Consider the following 18,198-nt stretch of genomic DNA (forward strand, 5'->3'; position numbering starts at 1 on the left):
ATCAACACTTCAGGTTAAATTAACAATGAATGAATTAACAGGTAGAATTAAATCAAGTCTGTGATTAATTCTTTCTGATAAAACATGACTTGAACATGAATTTGATACCTCATTCACTTCTTTACCCCAAGTACTAAAGAAGTTAGAGCAAATTTCATAGCGGGAAATGGTGGCTTTGGTTCCCATTGCTTTAACATTGAGTCAAAAGCTGTGATCGACCCACGGTCCTTGGCCAGTACAACCGTACTACAAAATGTATCATAACTTAGGCTGTGAACATCTGTTTTAGAAGTCAACAGAGTAGCCATTTATATGTTTTTGAAAATCAAAAAGTCCAGGGAAGAAAATCAAGTGTCATTTCATGGAGGTCTCACTACACACGCCACACTACAAATTGCATGTACACTGTAATTTCCGGGGATCGGATTTTAAGGAAATTTTATCTGCAGATAGATATTAACGTGCATTTATATCCTACATACCTTTGATTTTGTCCTGAAGCTCTGATCCATGAGTTTGACAGGCTTAAAGTTGGACTTAACTTTCAACGTGACTCAGTGTGTGTCCAACACTATGTAAGTATATACAGTAAATATAAATCCAGTATAAAGCGTGGTGATGACATCACAGAGTCACCTTTTACAGGACAAAAACTCACGAACTTGAGGACGTGTCGGCTCCAAACAACTACACTGTAGCCCTTGGCAACAGTCGCCTTTCCATGACTAATCAACTTACGGCAAATCAAACTGTTAGACGAATAATGTTTAACGTCTTTATCATTAAAAATGCTAAAAGAAACCACACACAACCATGTTATGCCTGCTGTGCTTAAATCCAATGCTTTATTTCCTAGTATCGATCCAATCCTTACCTTTTAAACAATGTTAGATCGGTGTATGTCGATATATGGGATGGAAACTTGCTGAACACAGATCCATGTAGTCGGATCATAGGAATATAAATCGATGCATCGATATAGTGGATGAATCGTTACACCCCTATTTTAGCTTCATTTAAATTTTCGGTTCATTTGGAGCTGTTAATACATACAAATATATATAAATCTGTCCAGTTATTTATCTTTTTGTTCATAAAATATAGTAAAAAGGGCATATTTCACACATAGTTGCAAATCGTGATTAATTGTGATTAATTTGAAAACGGATTAATTTTATTAAAAATGTTAATCATTTGACAGCCAAGGCAGTTATTAGCATCAACATAGTAGTAATATTTACATTTTGCCTTTTTGTTCTATTTTCCCCATTTTTGCTGTTTTTTTGGGTTTAATTTTATTTCTATAATGTGCCGCAGGCCAATAAGAAATACAAGCTGCGGGGCGCAAATGGCCGCACTTTGGACACCCCTGGCCTAGTCGCTGAAGAAAAACAATTTAATCAACTGTAGCTGACTGATGAATAGTTGGCAGATCTGCATTCCACCCCTCGCTGGTAGATTCACTACATCTACCTCTCTCCATAAATCATGCCCGTCTATTGTTAAGATTTGGGGTTTTTTTGGTCTTGGCCAACCTTCTAATGTGTTCCACACAACTTTTTTTCTGTGTGTGCGTTGCAGGTTCCACCGTGTACACCTGCATGCTGAATAAAAGGGGAGGTACTGAAGCTGACCTGACTGTGAGCAGACTGCAGGCCGGAGCTGCCAACCTCCCGCTGGCGCCCGAGTCCAACGGTGGGTAATGTTTTTCTGTGTCTTCTGGATAAAGTAGCGCCTCCTTTGGACACTGTACACTCAAGACCAGGTGAAAAATTGTAGGAATGTACATTTTGCACTTAGAGCTTCAAAATGCAAAAAGAAATGCGAGTGAGACAAATGATTGCTAACAAGCGCTGAAGTGAAATAGGCTGTTCATCTGCTGATCAAAAGTTTCAGAGCACCGCTAAAAAAAAAACAACAAAAAAACAGAACCCCCCCAAAAATAGAAATAAAAAATGAATTTAAAAAAAGGAGTGAGTAATGAGAAGCTGTGCCATTCTTGTTAATGAGGTGAAAAGTGGGTTTAGGCATGCTTGATGCCAGTGTTTCCACGACGCTAGTGGGAATGTCACTCCAGGTGGGCAAGGTGGCTTCACGGAGGGCATCCACTGTCTGGAACTGATGTCCATTTTTGTAAACTTCCCTTACCATCCATCCCCAAATGTTCTCCACTGGATTTAGATGAGGGAAGTTTCCACTTATTCCTGTGGAAGAAGTCCTTTTGTGAAGTGCAGCGTTGTCCTGTTGAAAAGCCAGACATTACCACACAGACGAGGGTCTTTAGTCATGAGGGATGCCCCCTGAAACATCTCCGCATAGCCGCTTGCCGTTTGACGCCCCCGCACAACCTGAAGCTCCATTGTTCCATTGAAGGATCGTGATGGCGCCCCCTCCACTGTGGCATGTGGATAACATCTCAGGTGGGATCTTCTTGTCATGTCAGTAACGTTGGAAGCCATCAGGACCGTCAAGGGAGAATAAAACTTTCTTCCACCTTTCAATGTCCCATGTTTGGTGCTCTCCTGCAAACGATGAAGGAGACGAGGCCTATGAAGACCTTTTTTGTTCTTAAAAGCCTTCTCCGACAGATGGCGTCTGATGGTTATTGGACTGGACTCGGCACAAGTAACAACCTTCATTTGGGCCGAGGATGGTCCCGTGTCTTGACGGACAGCCAATGACATTTTGTCTTGGGTCTACCACTTGACTTTTTTGTTCCATGAGAAGTTTGAAGAAGTTTGAAATGACTGTCTTACTTGCTTATGCAGCTCAACAATCCCACCGCCTTCAAAGAGAGAAATCGTTTTTGCCTTTGCCATCAAGAGTGTGAATATCTGTCACCAAATCACATTCAGTTTTAAAGGCTGTGGTCTTAAACTTTTGATCAGCTGATGAACAGCCTATTTGCACTTTAATGCTTCTTTGCAATAAATTACTTACTCAAAATGTTTTTTGTCTCACTCCTATTTCTTCTTTTTGCATTTTGAAGCTCTACTTAGAACCTCCTTAAGAAGATCCATCAGTGCAAAATGTACATTCTTGCCATTTTTGACTGCTGTTAACATTCTCTTCAGGAGTGTATGTGCCATCTGCATTGTCCAATGACGTAACAACCCAAAACAGCATGACGTCTTTTGGGTAACATACGATCGTAGGCCTTTCTTTTCTATTTTTTTTACCAGCCGAGATGTAAGAAAGAGGATACTGTATATACCAGGGGTGTCCACACTTTTTCCGAGCGAGGGCCACATAGTGGATGCAACTTTGCCACTTTGAAATGTTGTAGAGCAACACATGTAGCTATGCTAAGATGTTATATATATTTCAAGAAAAAGTTGCATCTTGTTTGTCATATAGGTGAAAAAGCCTACTATTAGTATCAACTTCACTGCTCTTTTTTCCCATTTTTGCTGTTTTTTTAAATTTACATTTTCCATATATTTAAATTTTCTTTTTGTAATATTATGACTTCATCCCCTTAATCTTATAACTTTTCCCCAACCTAATATTGTGACTTAAAAAAAAAATGTCTATAATATCTAAATATTTTTTTCTTTTCTTTATACTACTAAAATGATGTGATTTTTTATTTTTTTTCCTCATAATACTACAACATTTTTTCTCATAATAGTTTATCTTTATTCTTGTAAGCCGTTGCTGGTTTTTTTCCACTTGTTAAATTAGGTTTTTATAATGTGCCGTGGGTTCAAGTGCCACAAATGGCCACCGGGCCGCACTTTGAACACGGGTGATATAAATAGAAATAGAAAAACGTCCAAAAGGTTCCCAGAGATGTGCTGCCGTTGATGACTTCAGCCAACTGTAATGATTAAAATATCTCCAGGTATGTTCAAATGCTGGATTTACACTTCTGGGATGATGTTCAACTCTTATCTTTTGGTGATTTTCACTCAGCTTTCCTTTTTGCTCACATTTGGTGACATATCGCCTGTTTTGGCGCATCGGCACTGTCGGCGTTCACATCTGCTTCACTCAGGGTTACAGTTTGCTGGCAGGGGTACCGAGGCCCGTCTCTCAGACAATCTCGGCACCACTGTTTGGTCTTTTGCAGGTCCTGCAGGTCGCCACCCGCCTTTCAGTGTGCATTTCAAATAACGCTGCAACCTTTCTTTGACAGCCGGATTGCAGCCTTGATGTTTTTCGACACCCGCCTCCAACTGCGTCTCAAAGAAATGAACTTTTATGACTACCGTACTTTCTCGGGTCAGCGTTTGTTTGATTTCACTTCAGGTGACGCGTACTACCTGGCCATCGGCGGCGGTGTCGCAGAACACAACTGGAACCACATTCGAACCGTTCTCCAGGACCAGGGCTTCCGCTGCCAGCTCACAGACCACTCGGAAAACATGGGCATGATCAGCATACAGGGACCTAAGAGGTACGTGGGGGGCGCTGAAACGGGACCTTGTGATCTGTTGTTAGGGGGGTAGCGGAACACCATCATCACACTTGGTCACTGACATGATTTTTCAACTTTGCTTAAATATGTTCTATATTGTTTGTAATTATGTTCTACGTTGTTCATTTTTTGAAAGCAAACATTAAATTAGTAAAAATTGCATTTTTGTATGTCTCAAACGGCCATTTTGGTCGGAGTTTGTCAGAAGGCTTCCTAAGTGACGTCGGTGAAGGAGCAGGATTGTAAACAAACGCTAGCTAGTCGACTTGGTTCGGTATATTTTTCATCAAAATATTATTCATGCCAAAACGTGTTGACGCTTGCTGTTCAAAGTGTCCGGGTGATACTGTAAGTTTGTTTTCTTTTTCAAAAGACGATGGTTTAAGACTACAATGAACAAAGTAAGCACGATAGCCACATGCTGAGGAAAGAGCTTTAAGCGGACACATGCTGTGAGCAGCCCCGCCTGCAGCTGTGAATGCCAGGAGAGCCACGCAGGACAGCAGGGACTGAGCTACCCGCTGTGGACGAGTAAGCTAACACATGCTGTGAGCAGCCCCGGGTGGAGCCTTTGATGTCTGGAGAACGAAGCAAGTGCTAATTTCGGTGTATGTGATATGGATCACCGCCTCGCGTTCATTTCACTGAAGTCTGCCATGACGAAACACCTTTGCAAGTATGTTACTATGCATTTTGGATGCTAGGAAGCTAGCAACAGTGCTAAAGGAGGAGAAAGCCGTCAAAGTTGCCACAGAACACAGCAAGTCATGTATTTACATATATATTATTATATAGTGTTGTAAGCACTATGCCACCATAGTGGCAAGCATTCAATAATCACTGTAAACATCCTCCGGCTGGTACACCGCCATGTCTGTGTGGCTTCGTCATGGCAGCCACCATGAACTATAAATGTACTTTTTGCGAATTTACCGTTCGTTTTTCAAAAAAGGAACAATGTAGTACATAATTACAAACGATATATAACATATTTAAGCAAAGTTGATAAATCATGTCAGTGACCCTTTAAGGCAGGGGTGTTCAAAGTGCGGCACGGGGGCCATTTGCGGCCCGCAGCTTGTGTTTTATTGGCCCGTGGTAAGTTGTAGAAATAAAATTAAACCCAAAAACTCAGTAAAAATGGGAAAAATAGAGGAAACAGGCCAAATGTAAAGAGAAGAAGCTAAAATGTTGATACTAACGACAAATAATAAAACAAAGATTAATAGAACAAAGATAAATATATACAGTAAATATATACAGTATATAAAGTTGTTGGGTTTTTTTTAGCCTTTTTATAAGATTAAAAAATACATAAAAATGTCAGAATGCCACCCCGCAGCTTTTGATTTTCAGTATGCGGCCCTCGGAGGCAAAAGTTTGGACACCCTTGCTTTAAGGTCACAGTTGAATTCATTTTGGGTAAAGTCAGGGAAGAAAATGCCAGAACATAAAACATTCTTAGCTTTTTGGGCAAACGGATGCGTACCGTGTGGGAAGTCGACACGCGTCTGTGCTGTACCAAATATTCCGTGTTAAAAAATGGGATTAGGAGTGCATGAACCTTGTCTGTCCAGTACTTGTTGTGTGCAGCAGGCCTCCCATCCATCTTTGTCTTCCACATGGGCGTGTATTGATGTCTTCTCTTGATCTTGTGACGATACAACTCCAACTCTCTGCTTCTTTTATCCTCCACCAACTCTTCTCATCTTCTTCTTTTTTTCCCCCTCCTCTCGCCCTCGCTGTGAACGCTTGCGTCAAAGCAGCGTTGAGTGCGTCAGCGGCTGCAGGAGCCAATTACACTCAATCTATGTGCGTGCGTGTGTGTGTGATTATACATGCACTTCTAATTGAATGTAGACTATAGGGGGATTATTAAGTGGATTTCTACACGCGTGTCACAAGCTAATGAAGGAGTCTTGTAGCTTCGGGGGAGAGATGATGGTCGTGTGTTATTGGAAAATGATCTTGAGTGGAATTCTCCATGGAGAGGATTTGGGAAATTGGGGACGGATGCAACGTGATCTCATGTAGAAATTGTAGGAATGCTTGTTTTGCCACATGAGCATCACTGCACACTCAGAAAAAGGGGCAATCCTGGTGCATCGTCCTCCACAAACATGGCCAACTTGTTTGGCGGGAATGTGATGCTGAAAATATTTTTTACTTATACATTTTTATTAAAATTGTATTTTAAATTAAAATGGATTAAGTTAAAATGTATTAATGTTTGAAAATTAATTTAAAAGTAAAACTGTTTTATTTTAATTGTTAAAATAAATTGTACTCATTTAATTTATTAAAATATATACAAATTATAATTTTTTTTATTAAAAAAAAGGTTTTTAACAAAACCCTACATAATTGAAAAGGACAGTTTCATGGATTACATTGGGATTGTCCACCTAAATAATAATAATTAGAATAATAATAATAATACTAAAATAGAAATGACAATTATAAAATGTAAACATTTTATAAAATATGAATATAAAATATTTATAGATACATATAATATATATAAAATAAAAAATAATACACAATTAAAAAATACACAATAAATATAATAAATAGAAAAGACAAGGCAGCAGTTTAGTAGAATGTTATAATAAAAAACACCTGAATATTAGCTTTTGGAATGATAATGTTACTAATGATAACAATAATAATAATATCTCAGCTATGAAAACTACAGATAAGTATCACCTTCAAACATGCCACTGGTGGTAACTAACACACTCCTGATCAAAATCTTAAGACCAGTTGAAAAATGTCTAGAATTTGTATTTTGCACATTTGGATCTTAATGAGGTTTAAGTAGAGCTACAATATGCAAAAACAAGAAGGGGAGTGAGACAAAAAGTACTTTGAAAAAGTAATTTATTGAAAACAACAATTAAACTGAAATAGGCTGCTTATCAGCTGATCAAAAGTTTAAGACCATCGCTCAAAGAATAACAAAAAACTCTCCAAACCAGAACAAAAAATGTTCTCAGTAGGACTCAGTAATGAGGAGCTTCACTGTTCTTGTTCATCACTTCAAAAATGGCTTTAGGCATGCTTGATGCGAGTGTTTCCAGGAGGCTAGTGGGAACATTGCTCCAAGTGGTGAAGATGGCTTCACCAAGGGCATCAACTGTCTGGAACTGATGGCCATTTTTATAAACTTCCCTTGCCATCCATCCACAAATGTTCTCTATGGGATTTAAATGAAGGGAACATGCAGGATGGTCCAAAAGAGTGATGTTATTCTCCCTGAAGAAGTCCTTGGTCAAGCGAGCATTGTGAACTGCAGCGTTGTCCTGTTGAAGAACCCAGCTGTTACCACACAGACCAGGGCCCTCAGTCATGAGGGATGCCCGCTGCAACATCTGCATCCGTTTGACGACCCTGCACCACCTGAAGCTCCAGTGTTCCACTGAATGAAAAAGCACCCCAGATCATGATGGACCCCCCTCCACTGTGCCGGGTAGAAAACATCTCAGGTGGGATCTCCTTGTCATGCCAGGAACGTTGGAAGCCATCTGGACCGTCAAGGTTACATTTTTTCTCATCAGAGAATAAAACTTTTTTCCACCTTTCAATGTCCCATGTTTGATGCTCCCTGGCAAAGTCTAAACGGGCGGTTTTGTGGCGTTGAAGGAGACGAGGTCTTTGAATTCTTTTTTTGTTTTTTAAACCCTTTTCCCACAGATGCCGTCTGATGGTTATTGCACTGCAGTCGGCACCAGTAAGGACCTTAATTTGGGTGGAAGACCGCCCTGTGTCTTGATGGACAGCCAATCGGATCCTCCGGCTCAGCACAGGTGTGATTTTTTTGGGTCTACCACTTGACTTTTTTGTTCCATAATGCTCAGGATCTTTCAAAAAATGTAGAATGACTGACTGATTTACTGCACCCAACCTCAGCAGCCATGGCACGCTGCAAGAGGCCTTGCTTATGCTGCTCCACAATCCCACCACGTTGAAAAAGAGAAAGTTTCTTAGCTTTAGCCATCAGGAGGGTATGACAGTGTGAATGTCTGGCAGAAAATGAACATTTTGAGCAGATTTTGGCTTTAATAGCCTGTGGGCTTAAACTTTTGATCAGCTGATAAACAGCCTATTTCACTTTAATTGTTGTTTTCAATAAATGACAAAATAAATCTTTTTTTTTTATTGAAGAAAGTGTATGTTCAGGGAGGAAGGCACAGCATGCACCGCTGCACACAAGCGCGCTCGTCCTCAACTGCACTGATTGCAGCATGGTGTTCACAAACATAGCATTTATTTATTTCCTTTTTTTATTTGCTACGGCAAAAAATATTCTTGAGTGTTGTGTACCTGCCCCCTCACAAGTGTACAAGAAGCAAAGAAAGCTAAACTTCCTCCTCCTTTTTGCTGCTGCTGACTCATTTTTATGTAATATCGCTTTTTACGTAATACCTTGTTGCATTTCTTGTGAGCGTTGATCTCTGTCTTCTTTTCTCCAGTCTTTTTATTCGCTATTCTGTGGTTCTGCTTGCCTGTCGTCATTCCATGAAGTACTTAGCATCATATACACGATCAACTTGTCTTCACATCATTCACAAGTTTTGAAGCCAGATTGACTGTGAATGCTAGCGCTAACATAGCCAAACTTTCAAACTTTTCACAGCACTCAACTGGGGTGCGTTCAAGGACCACCGAACAAAGTGCGAAATCGCAACACTTGATGAAAAAACCTTATGCATGAAGCATAAAGACATGCACATGTAAAAATGGTGGGCTTTCTTTTTAACAGTTGTACATGTATGCTGTACATTTTACCCGTATGATCACCTATTTACGAGTTACTGCCCACTTACAGTGAATGAGACTTTCTGCTGAAAATATGCGTGGATCCACTGCATATATATTGTAGCTCTACTTAAAACCTCATTGAGATCCAAATGTGCAAAATGCAAATTCTAGCAGTTTTTCAACTGGTCTTAAGGTTCTGATCAGGTCTGTATATGCCCTCGGGGCCAATTTGGTCCCATTGACTCCCATTTTCACCACATATTTATAAAGTATTACCCTCTTATGGTGAACGAGACTTTTGTTTTCTGAGAAAACAAATGCATATTTTCAGAGGAAAAAAAGAAAACGTAAAACATAATTTTTGACGCAAAGTCAGCATATTTGCAGAGTCGTGAACGCCGAATTGCGAATACGTGTGGATCCACTCCTGAAAGCACTATATTATTACTTTTTTTGCATTCACACTTGAATTGTGTGCTATTATAATTACTATTATTATTATTATTATTATTATTATTATTATTATTGTTATAGCAGAGGTCAGGGCTGCCGTCAAGCTGAAGACTTGGATGGCTTGTGGGACGCCTGAAGCAGCTGACAGGTACCGGCAGGACAAGCGGCACACAGCTTCGGCGGTGGTTGAGGCAAAAACGCGGGTGTGGGAGGAGTTCGGCGAGGCCATGAAGCACGACTTTCGGTCGGCCTCGAAGAGGTTCTGGCAAACTGTCCGACGTCTCAGAAAGGGGAAGCAACGGAAGCCTGCTGACCTCCACTGAGGATGTAGTCGGACAGTGGAAGGAATACTTTGAGGCCCTTCTCAATCCCACTGACATACCTTCCATAGAGTCTGAGCACAGGAACGCGGACACTTCCATCACCGTGGCTGAGGTATCTGGGGTAGTCAAAACGCTCCCCAGTGGCAAAGCTCCGGGGGTGGACGAGTTTCGCTCTGGATGTTGAGGGACTGTCTTGGCTGACACGTCTCTTCAACATTGCGTGGAAGTCAGGAACAGTACCTCTGGATTGGCAGACCGGGGTGGTTGTCCGACCACAGGGTGTGTCCAACTACAGGGGGATCACAGTCCTCAGCCTCCCCGGGAAAGTCTATTCCAGGGTGCTGGAGAGAAGGGTACGACAGGAGGTGCAATGTGGTTTTCATCCCGGTCGAAGAACACTGGACCTGCTGGACGGTACATGAAAGTGAAAACAACATTTTTATAAGAAGAGGTTTTGTGACCTCAGGATAAAGAGTATAACCTCATTTTCACTCATCCAATACCAAAGACGTATTTATGCGTCTTTTACGGGGTTTTTTGCGCGAGAGGCAAAAAGAAGTAATGACTTAAGTACAAACTAAAAGAAGTCACTTTTCAAGCGGTTGTAAGCCATAAAAAGGACACACGGTGGCAGAAGTGCTTTTGATAAGACATCAGCATGGATCTTTTGCCTGTATTTACACACTCAACAGCAAGGAGGACGTGGAAGGTTACGCATTGTAGGGAAACTTTAGCGCATGCGCACGCGTGCACACACACGGTCTAGTTCCAAATGTGAAAATTGTACATGGTTCATGGTGTTATATTTGGAAATAAATTGTTTTGATGTCAAACAGCCCCGTTTTTATGTTTATGTATTTTTTTAGTCAGGAACTGATATTTTCCTGAAACTTACCTATGTTCTACTGATGTTTACTAAAGAACGGAAAAAGGTAGAAAAAACTTTTTTTTCCTGATGAAAGACGGGAGTCTAATGTTTCTTTTGGTAGCTTCCATGTTTGTATAGCCGTGGAACAGATCTGGGATTGAATGAGTTAAAAGAGCATCATGGATTAACATAACTATTATTATTTACTGTTAATAAATAAAATTCAAAAAATAAAAAACACAAATGGGTGGGTTTCCCCATAAATTTTAATGATTTAAAAAAAAAATTAGATAAGAAATCTGTGACTATGCAGGGCCGCCAATGCTCAAGTGCGACTTCCACAGTTCTGTCGTCTGATCACTCTTAGTAGCACAGCTGCACAGTTTCAACAAACATGGCCGACTCATTGATTACTGATTTCCTGACTCGTCTCTGTTTTGGTGCAGTCGGGAGGTTCTACAGGAGGTGTTGGACACGGACCTCAGCAATGACGCGTTCCCTTTCTCCACACACAAAGTTGTCAATGCCGCTGGCCATCAGGTGAGAGCACATGCACACACACACACACACACACACACACACACACACACACACACACACACACACACAGTATGTGACTTGAGTTAATTTGGAAGTGGTGCTTTTAATGGCTTCCAAGTAACCCTGTTGGCCTGCGAGAGCGAAACAGCAAAATCGGTTAATTAGAAACAGCAAGCAGTCGGCCAGAACTGCTTCACCATTGCATTCATCACAGATGCTTGATTAAACTTGCCACACACACGCACACACGCACGCACGCATGCGCACACACGCACGCACACGCGCGCCAGATAACATGGGCTTGCTTATCTATCTTCCTTTTAAGCAGCACAGTCGGTACTTATTATTATCCTGTGCACACGAGTAGCGCATAGCAGCCACGCTGATAAAAGGAAAGCAAGGGAATGATTTTATTCACTCAAGCCATGAAGTTGAGAAGAGTCATATCACGACAAAGCTGCTGTAGTACAGAGTTGTGTTATGAAGTGATGGCACATGTAACGGCGCCGGGCGGCTCATGAGTACAATGCAGTGTACGTGCGGAGCGTTTGATTTACACGTGTAACTGTCTCACTTTTACTTTGCATCTGGAAAGACTGCAAGATGAATTATTCTAGTCGTGTTTGGACTTTATTCTTTTAAAACTAGCAAAGCACTCTGAGAGTGCAGACCCCCGCCAAGCGCCATAGTGCCCCCCCATATTGCCACTCACAGCATAAATATTAGTCCTACATTTATTTAGATAAATATTTTTTTAATAATTGTTTCAACATAATTCTTGAAAACATTTGACCTTTTTTGTGTAAAATGAAGACTTTATTTTAGTGTTTTTTTCTCCTAATTATTACAATTTAAATCTTTTAAAATAGTCCTTTTTTTTCCTCAAAAATTATGACAGTTTTTTCTTTAAAACCAGGACATTCTTCTTTTAGTATTTCAAAATATTTTCATAATAATTTTGACTTAATTCTTTAAAAAATTAGATTTTTTTTTTTTGTAAAATGAAGACTTTATTCAAGTATTTTTTTTCTCCTAATTATTACAATAAAAAAATTTCAAAATAGGAAATAGTAAGTTTTTTCTTTAAAATCATGACTTTATTCTTTTGGTATTTCAACATTTTTTCATAATTATTTTGACTTGGTTCTTGAAAAATGAGGACTTTTTTTCTTGTAAAACAAAGACTTGATTCAAGTAGTTTTTTTCTCCTAATTATTACAATTTAATTCTTTTAAAATAGTCAATTTTTCTTGGAAATTATGAGCTTTTTCTTTAAAACCATGACTTTATTCTTTGCTATTTCAACATTTTTCATAATTATTTCAACATAATTCTTGAAAACATTTGGCCTTTTTTTTGTAAAATGAAGACTTTATCGTAGTAGTTTTTTCTCCTAATTATTACAATTTAATTCTTTTAAAATAGTCAATTTTTCTTCTAAATTCTGACAGCTTTTTCTTTAAAACCAAGACTTTATTATATTTTTATTTCAAAATGTTTTCATAATTATTTTGACTTAATTCTTGAAAAATGTGGACTTTTTTTCTGAAAAATGAAGACTAAGTATTTTTTTCTCATAATTATTACAATGTAATTCTTTTAAAACAATAATAATTGTTTTCTAAAAAAAAAAAAAAGTTTTTTTTCTTTAGTATTTCAAAATGTTTTCATCATCATTTGACTTAATTCTTGGAAATTGAGGACTCAATATTATCAAAGTCTTTCTTCAAGTACTTTTATTCTTGTGATTCTTACAATTGAATTCTCATAAAGAATGTTTTGAATGTTCCTACTTTATTGTGGCCCCCTGAAATGGTGGCTTTATTGTAGGACTATTTCAGCCAGAAGAGAAGGGAGAGACATGTTTCGCTGTGTGACCAGCGAGCGTGCTGGTTGGGCGGGTCCAAAGCGAGCGTGCGGTTCCGGCATCTCGCGGCGTCACACATGTCCGAGCGAGCGGCCTCCCTCGGTTTTCTTGCTTGAATTATTCAGAGCTGGAGTGGTTTGCACACTCCATCTTCTTCCCGCTTTGGTGGTTTGGTGTCTGGAGGACATCGGAACAGGAACGCTTCACCCCGCCGCTCATTGGCACTTTTTATTTTGCTGACTGCCGATGCTTTGAGTTGTTCTCCGTACTCTCCTTCGTCCAGGACCGTGTTTGATGCTGTGATGCTGTGACACGTCTCTGCAGGTGTGTGTGTGTGTGTGTGTGTGTGTGTGTGTGTGTGTGTGTGTTTGTGTAAACGCGCACGCTGACATGCACATATGGGGCCCGGGGTGATCCTGGGCTGGCCAGATGGCCCAACTGTCACAGCGCCCACTGGGGAAACTGTTGGAGACGTTTCTCTCCTCGCCTTGCACTCCCTTCTTCATTCCCACGTCTTCTATTTCCAATAAATCAATAGCGTTTTGGAAATATCGCTACGTGTTTTCCATTGCCCTTCATGATTAAATGCTGCATATTGTAGTATTTTCCCACTCATTGCCGTTAAAGATAGTTTAAAGAGTCTCGTGTGCATCATAGTTGAACACGAAGCAGAAAACAATAAATCATGAAGGCTGACTTCATCTGTTCCAGTGTCAAACTGGAGCCATTGCAAAACCTTTAAAGGTACTTGAAGATCACTTCAGTACGCGTGCGATTTGCAAGTAGCGTCGTCTTATGTTTATTTTCCTAAAATGAGGCCTTTTTTCTTTAAAAAAAATCACATTTTATTCCTGTAGTTTTGTTCTTGTAATATTACAATGTAACACTTGTAAAAAATATTTTTTCTTGTAAAATTGCCACTTTTTCTTGAAAATCACATCTTTTTTCCTGTTATTTTTTTTCTATAATATTACAGTTTAAATCTTGTAATAAATTGTTGTTTTTTTTCCTCGTAAAATTACGACTTTGCTCAAAATCATTACGGTGAAATAAAAGTGCAGAAAGCAGCTCACGGCTGTTTGCACCGTTGTTCTTGTAAAATGAGCCTTTTTTCTTTCAAAAAACTAAAAATCATATCTTCATTCCAGTTAGTTTTATTCTTATTACAACAGCGTAACTCTCGTAAAAGTATCTTTTTGTTTTCTCGTAAAAGTACGACTTTGCACCACTTCAGTCTCGTAAAATCAAAGTGTAAAAAGAAGTTAACACCTGCTTATGAGTTTATTCTGGTAAAATGACCACTTTGGTCTTTAAAATCACATCTTTATGCCAGTAGGTTTCGTCTCATATGTCCATTTCATTCTTGTAAAAAACAAAAAATGGTAAAAATGCCGATGTTGTACAGCTTCAATGTTATGAAATAAAAATGTAAAAAGAAGTAAACACCTCTTTGTGTCTTTATTCTGGTAAAAGTACGACTTTTTCCTTTAAAATCACAACTTTATTCCAGTGGTTTTATTCTCTTTATGTCACAACTTAATTCTTACACAAAATGCTTATTTTTTCCTCATAAAATTAGGATTTTTAACTTCATTCTCGTGCTATTTTGTGTGCTTTCTTGTAAAATGACGACTTTATTGTTTAAAAGCACAGATTAATTCGAGTAGTGTTTCAGTTTTGTTCCCGTAAGATTGCAGTTTCATTGTGGTCAAATCCGAAAATGACGGTAAAAGGATTCAAACCTTTTTATTTTTTATTTTTGGCTGAATGACGTCTGTTTTCCTTCAAGAACAATCCTGACCAATGTGTTGTTTCTACGCTGCATTGTCATTCCAAAGTTCAGTTTCCTGTTCTATGGTCAGCATCACGTGTTCCTCATCACCGGGAGCAAAAGGCAACTTCACGGGATAAAAAAGCCAAAGAAAAAGCTTTAGAAGACGTCTTTTTGACATGTGCTTCTGTGGTGCAGGTCCGAGCGATGCGGCTGTCCTTTGTGGGGGAGCTGGGTTGGGAGCTCCACATCCCCAAAGACTCCTGCCTTCCCGTCTACCACGCCGTCATGGCGGCCGGCGCCAAGCACGGCATCATCAATTCAGGCTACCGGGCCATCGACTCGCTCAGCATCGAGAAAGGTGAAGGAGAAACGCTTCCTTTGCTTCCTTTGCTTCCTTTGCTTGACTCCCTCCTCCGCCCCGGCAGGCTACCGCCATTGGCACGCCGACCTTCGCCCCGATGACACGCCCCTGGAGGCGGGGCTAGCCTTCACCTGCAAGATGAGGAGCTCCATCCCCTTCCAGGGTCGAGATCGGCTGGAGGAGCAGAAGCAGGAGGGGCTGAAGCGGCGCATCGTGTCCTTCACCATCAAGGAGTCAGTACTCTTGCTTCACTCACACTTGCTGTTCATTCCAAGGCTTCTCACAGAGAAGCTTGGCTCGTGCGCAGGAAAGTTCCCATGTTTGGCTTGGAGGCCATCTTCCGGAACGGCGTTCCCGTGGGTCACCTGCGGCGCGCCGACTACGGCTTCTACATCGACAAGACCATCGGCTACGGATACATGCGCTGTCCCGACGGAGGAACGGTAACTAGCATCCGCACGACATTGATGCAGATGGGGCGGGTGAGGGAACATGAAGTCAGCAGAATGAAGTAGAGAAGATCCGTGTCAGCAGACAGTTGCCGTCGTACAGGGTTGTGTTCTAAAGTGATGGCAGGGACTCTTTTACTTTGCATTTATTGTGGCGTATCATCCAGTCTTCTTAGCAGTGATGACTGGATTCTCTTTTCGTCTTGCAAACGTCCTCCTTTTGTTGCCGTAGACTTTCATTTTTATTCTCATACAATGAAAACTAATAATAATCAGTTAGGACTTTATTCTAATAGTCTTCTTGTAATATCACAGTTTTTCTCTCCTGAAAATCCACTTTTTGTTGCCGTAGACTTTCGTCGTTATTCTCATGAATTTTGGCTTTAAACAACAAAAGGAAAAGATTGATCCTATTTTTATTTATGTATTAAGTATTTCATTCTATTGTTGCAATAGTCAGACTTTTTCCCCGTTGAATCCAGCCTCGTGTCGTGGTCATATTTTCATTCTCGGAAGATTCAAGCTTTATTCTTCCCGCATTTGGACTTCCTTCTCTTCTTTCTCGTCAAAATTCAAACTTTTGGTTTCCATTTGCGACCGTTTCCTGGTAGTTGTGTGACTTTATCGGCTTGTGTGTGTCCTCAGGTGAGCGCAGACTTTGTGAAGAGCGGCAAGTTCACGCTGGAGCGCATGGGAGTGACGTACGAGGCCACGGCCCACCTCAGATCCCCCTTCGACCCCGAGAACAAGCGCGTCAAGGGCGTCTACGACTGAGCCCGCCCCAAAGGCGACGCGGAGATGTTTGAGGTGCACGTGCAAAGTTTCTCAGGCAAAAAGTGAACTTTTATTCTCAGCTGTGATTGGACAGAAGTATAAGACGAGGCGGGGCTTGACAGGTGCTCGTCTTCACGCTCAAGGTCCTTTCGTGTCCTTCGGCGGCACCGTTGACTCATGGAATTATCGTCACCAATGGAAACCTTTTGATTCTTATCATTCTTTTCTTTGCCTGCCATTTCTAAGGAACCAGCTACTAGCTGAGCAGCTAACCTGGACCTGATCACTCGTTAGCAGCTGATGCTAACATCTGAACTGAAAGAATCGCCATTTTTGTGTTTTATTGCTGCCGAAGATGCCCGTTTGGGTAATAATTGTCAATAAAGTCCATTTTATTGTTCAGACACGCGTAAATGCCTTTAAAGAACAATTATGTGGTTGATGGAAGTTGGTTAATACCTCATGCTAATGATATTTGAGTGATTTGATGCCTTTTAAGGGATAAATAGTTTGCCCTGCAGCAGAAAGTGCTTTTTTTACTGTTTGACATCAGGAAATGCCATTAAAGAGCAATTGTGTGATTCATGGAGACTAATGCCAAACAGTAATTGATAGAATGCACCGTTTTGTCTTAAGATAAAGCAACGGCTAACAGCTAAAGCTCATCTTTTAGCTAAAAGAAACCACTTTTGCCTGTATAAAATGCCAATAAGGGATGAATGTAGTCTCACAGCTTGGTAAAGTGCATTTATTACTGTTAAAACACCAGCAAATGCCATTAAAGAGCAATTATGTGATTCATGGAGACTAATGCCAAACAGTAATTGATAGAATGCACTTTTTCTTAAAATGAGGCAGCGGCTAATGGCTAATGCTCAGCTTTTAGCTAAAAGAAGCTACTTTTACTTGCTTTTGTTGGAGTGGTGTATTTAGTCTCAGGGCTGAGCAAAGTGCATTTATTTGTAAAGACTGTGGTAAATACAAGTCAAGAATAAATATGTGATTCACGGAGGCGCTAAGCAATGCTAAGGCCAAAACAATAAATGCAAATAAAGAGTGATTATGGGATTGAGAAATGGGTAGAAATCTGCATTTTGTCTACAAAATGAGATTTACAAAAGACGTTCAGACAACTATTGTTATTAGTTGTTGTGGTTATGCTTATTACTGCACTAACCTTGTTTCCAGCTCATGCGATGGTGGTGTGGCGTTACACGGCACGTTCCCTACACGCCTGTTGAGTCACATGTGGCGTGACTGATGTCTGTTGTGACAAACCGCAATAAAAAACACACTACACACACACACACAGTGTATATACTGTAAATATATACAGTATATAGCATAGGCGTTATGACATCGAGCACAAAGGCAAAGCGGTGCGTCCTAGAGGTCATACTTACGACGCGTCATGAGGGGAAAAGCCAGCGTTCACGAGAAAGAATCTGCACAGACGCTTTGTTTAGTGATTACGGAAGGAGTTTATCATCTGCAGCAGTTAATTACGTGAGGAAATTGTTTACAAAAAGTCATCATTGAACTGTGGTCCATTCAGCTTCATTGATTCTTTTTCATGAATTTCTGCATGGCTCAATGATAATGAATGGA

General features: G+C 40.3%; 1 protein-coding gene across 4 annotated transcripts in view; it reads left to right on the plus strand.

The window, feature by feature from the left end:
• Positions 1 to 17,676, plus strand: part of sardh (sarcosine dehydrogenase) — a 77,508-nt gene extending 59,832 nt beyond the window's left edge. For all 4 annotated transcript variants that reach the window (XM_054756953.1, XM_054756955.1, XM_054756952.1 and 1 more), the window contains 7 exons: positions 1,582 to 1,695; positions 4,252 to 4,399; positions 11,272 to 11,365; positions 15,202 to 15,364; positions 15,432 to 15,600; positions 15,675 to 15,810; positions 16,462 to 17,676. In XM_054756953.1, coding sequence (XP_054612928.1) covers positions 1,582 to 1,695; positions 4,252 to 4,399; positions 11,272 to 11,365; positions 15,202 to 15,364; positions 15,432 to 15,600; positions 15,675 to 15,810; positions 16,462 to 16,590 — 953 coding nt within the window. In that variant the 3' untranslated portion in view covers positions 16,591 to 17,676. The remainder of the gene's footprint in view (positions 1 to 1,581; positions 1,696 to 4,251; positions 4,400 to 11,271; positions 11,366 to 15,201; positions 15,365 to 15,431; positions 15,601 to 15,674; positions 15,811 to 16,461) is intronic.
• Positions 17,677 to 18,198: the final 522 nt, after the last annotated feature.

The sequence above is a fragment of the Dunckerocampus dactyliophorus genome, chromosome 17 (genome assembly GCF_027744805.1).
Source record: "Dunckerocampus dactyliophorus isolate RoL2022-P2 chromosome 17, RoL_Ddac_1.1, whole genome shotgun sequence".
NCBI lineage: Eukaryota > Metazoa > Chordata > Actinopteri > Syngnathiformes > Syngnathidae > Dunckerocampus > Dunckerocampus dactyliophorus.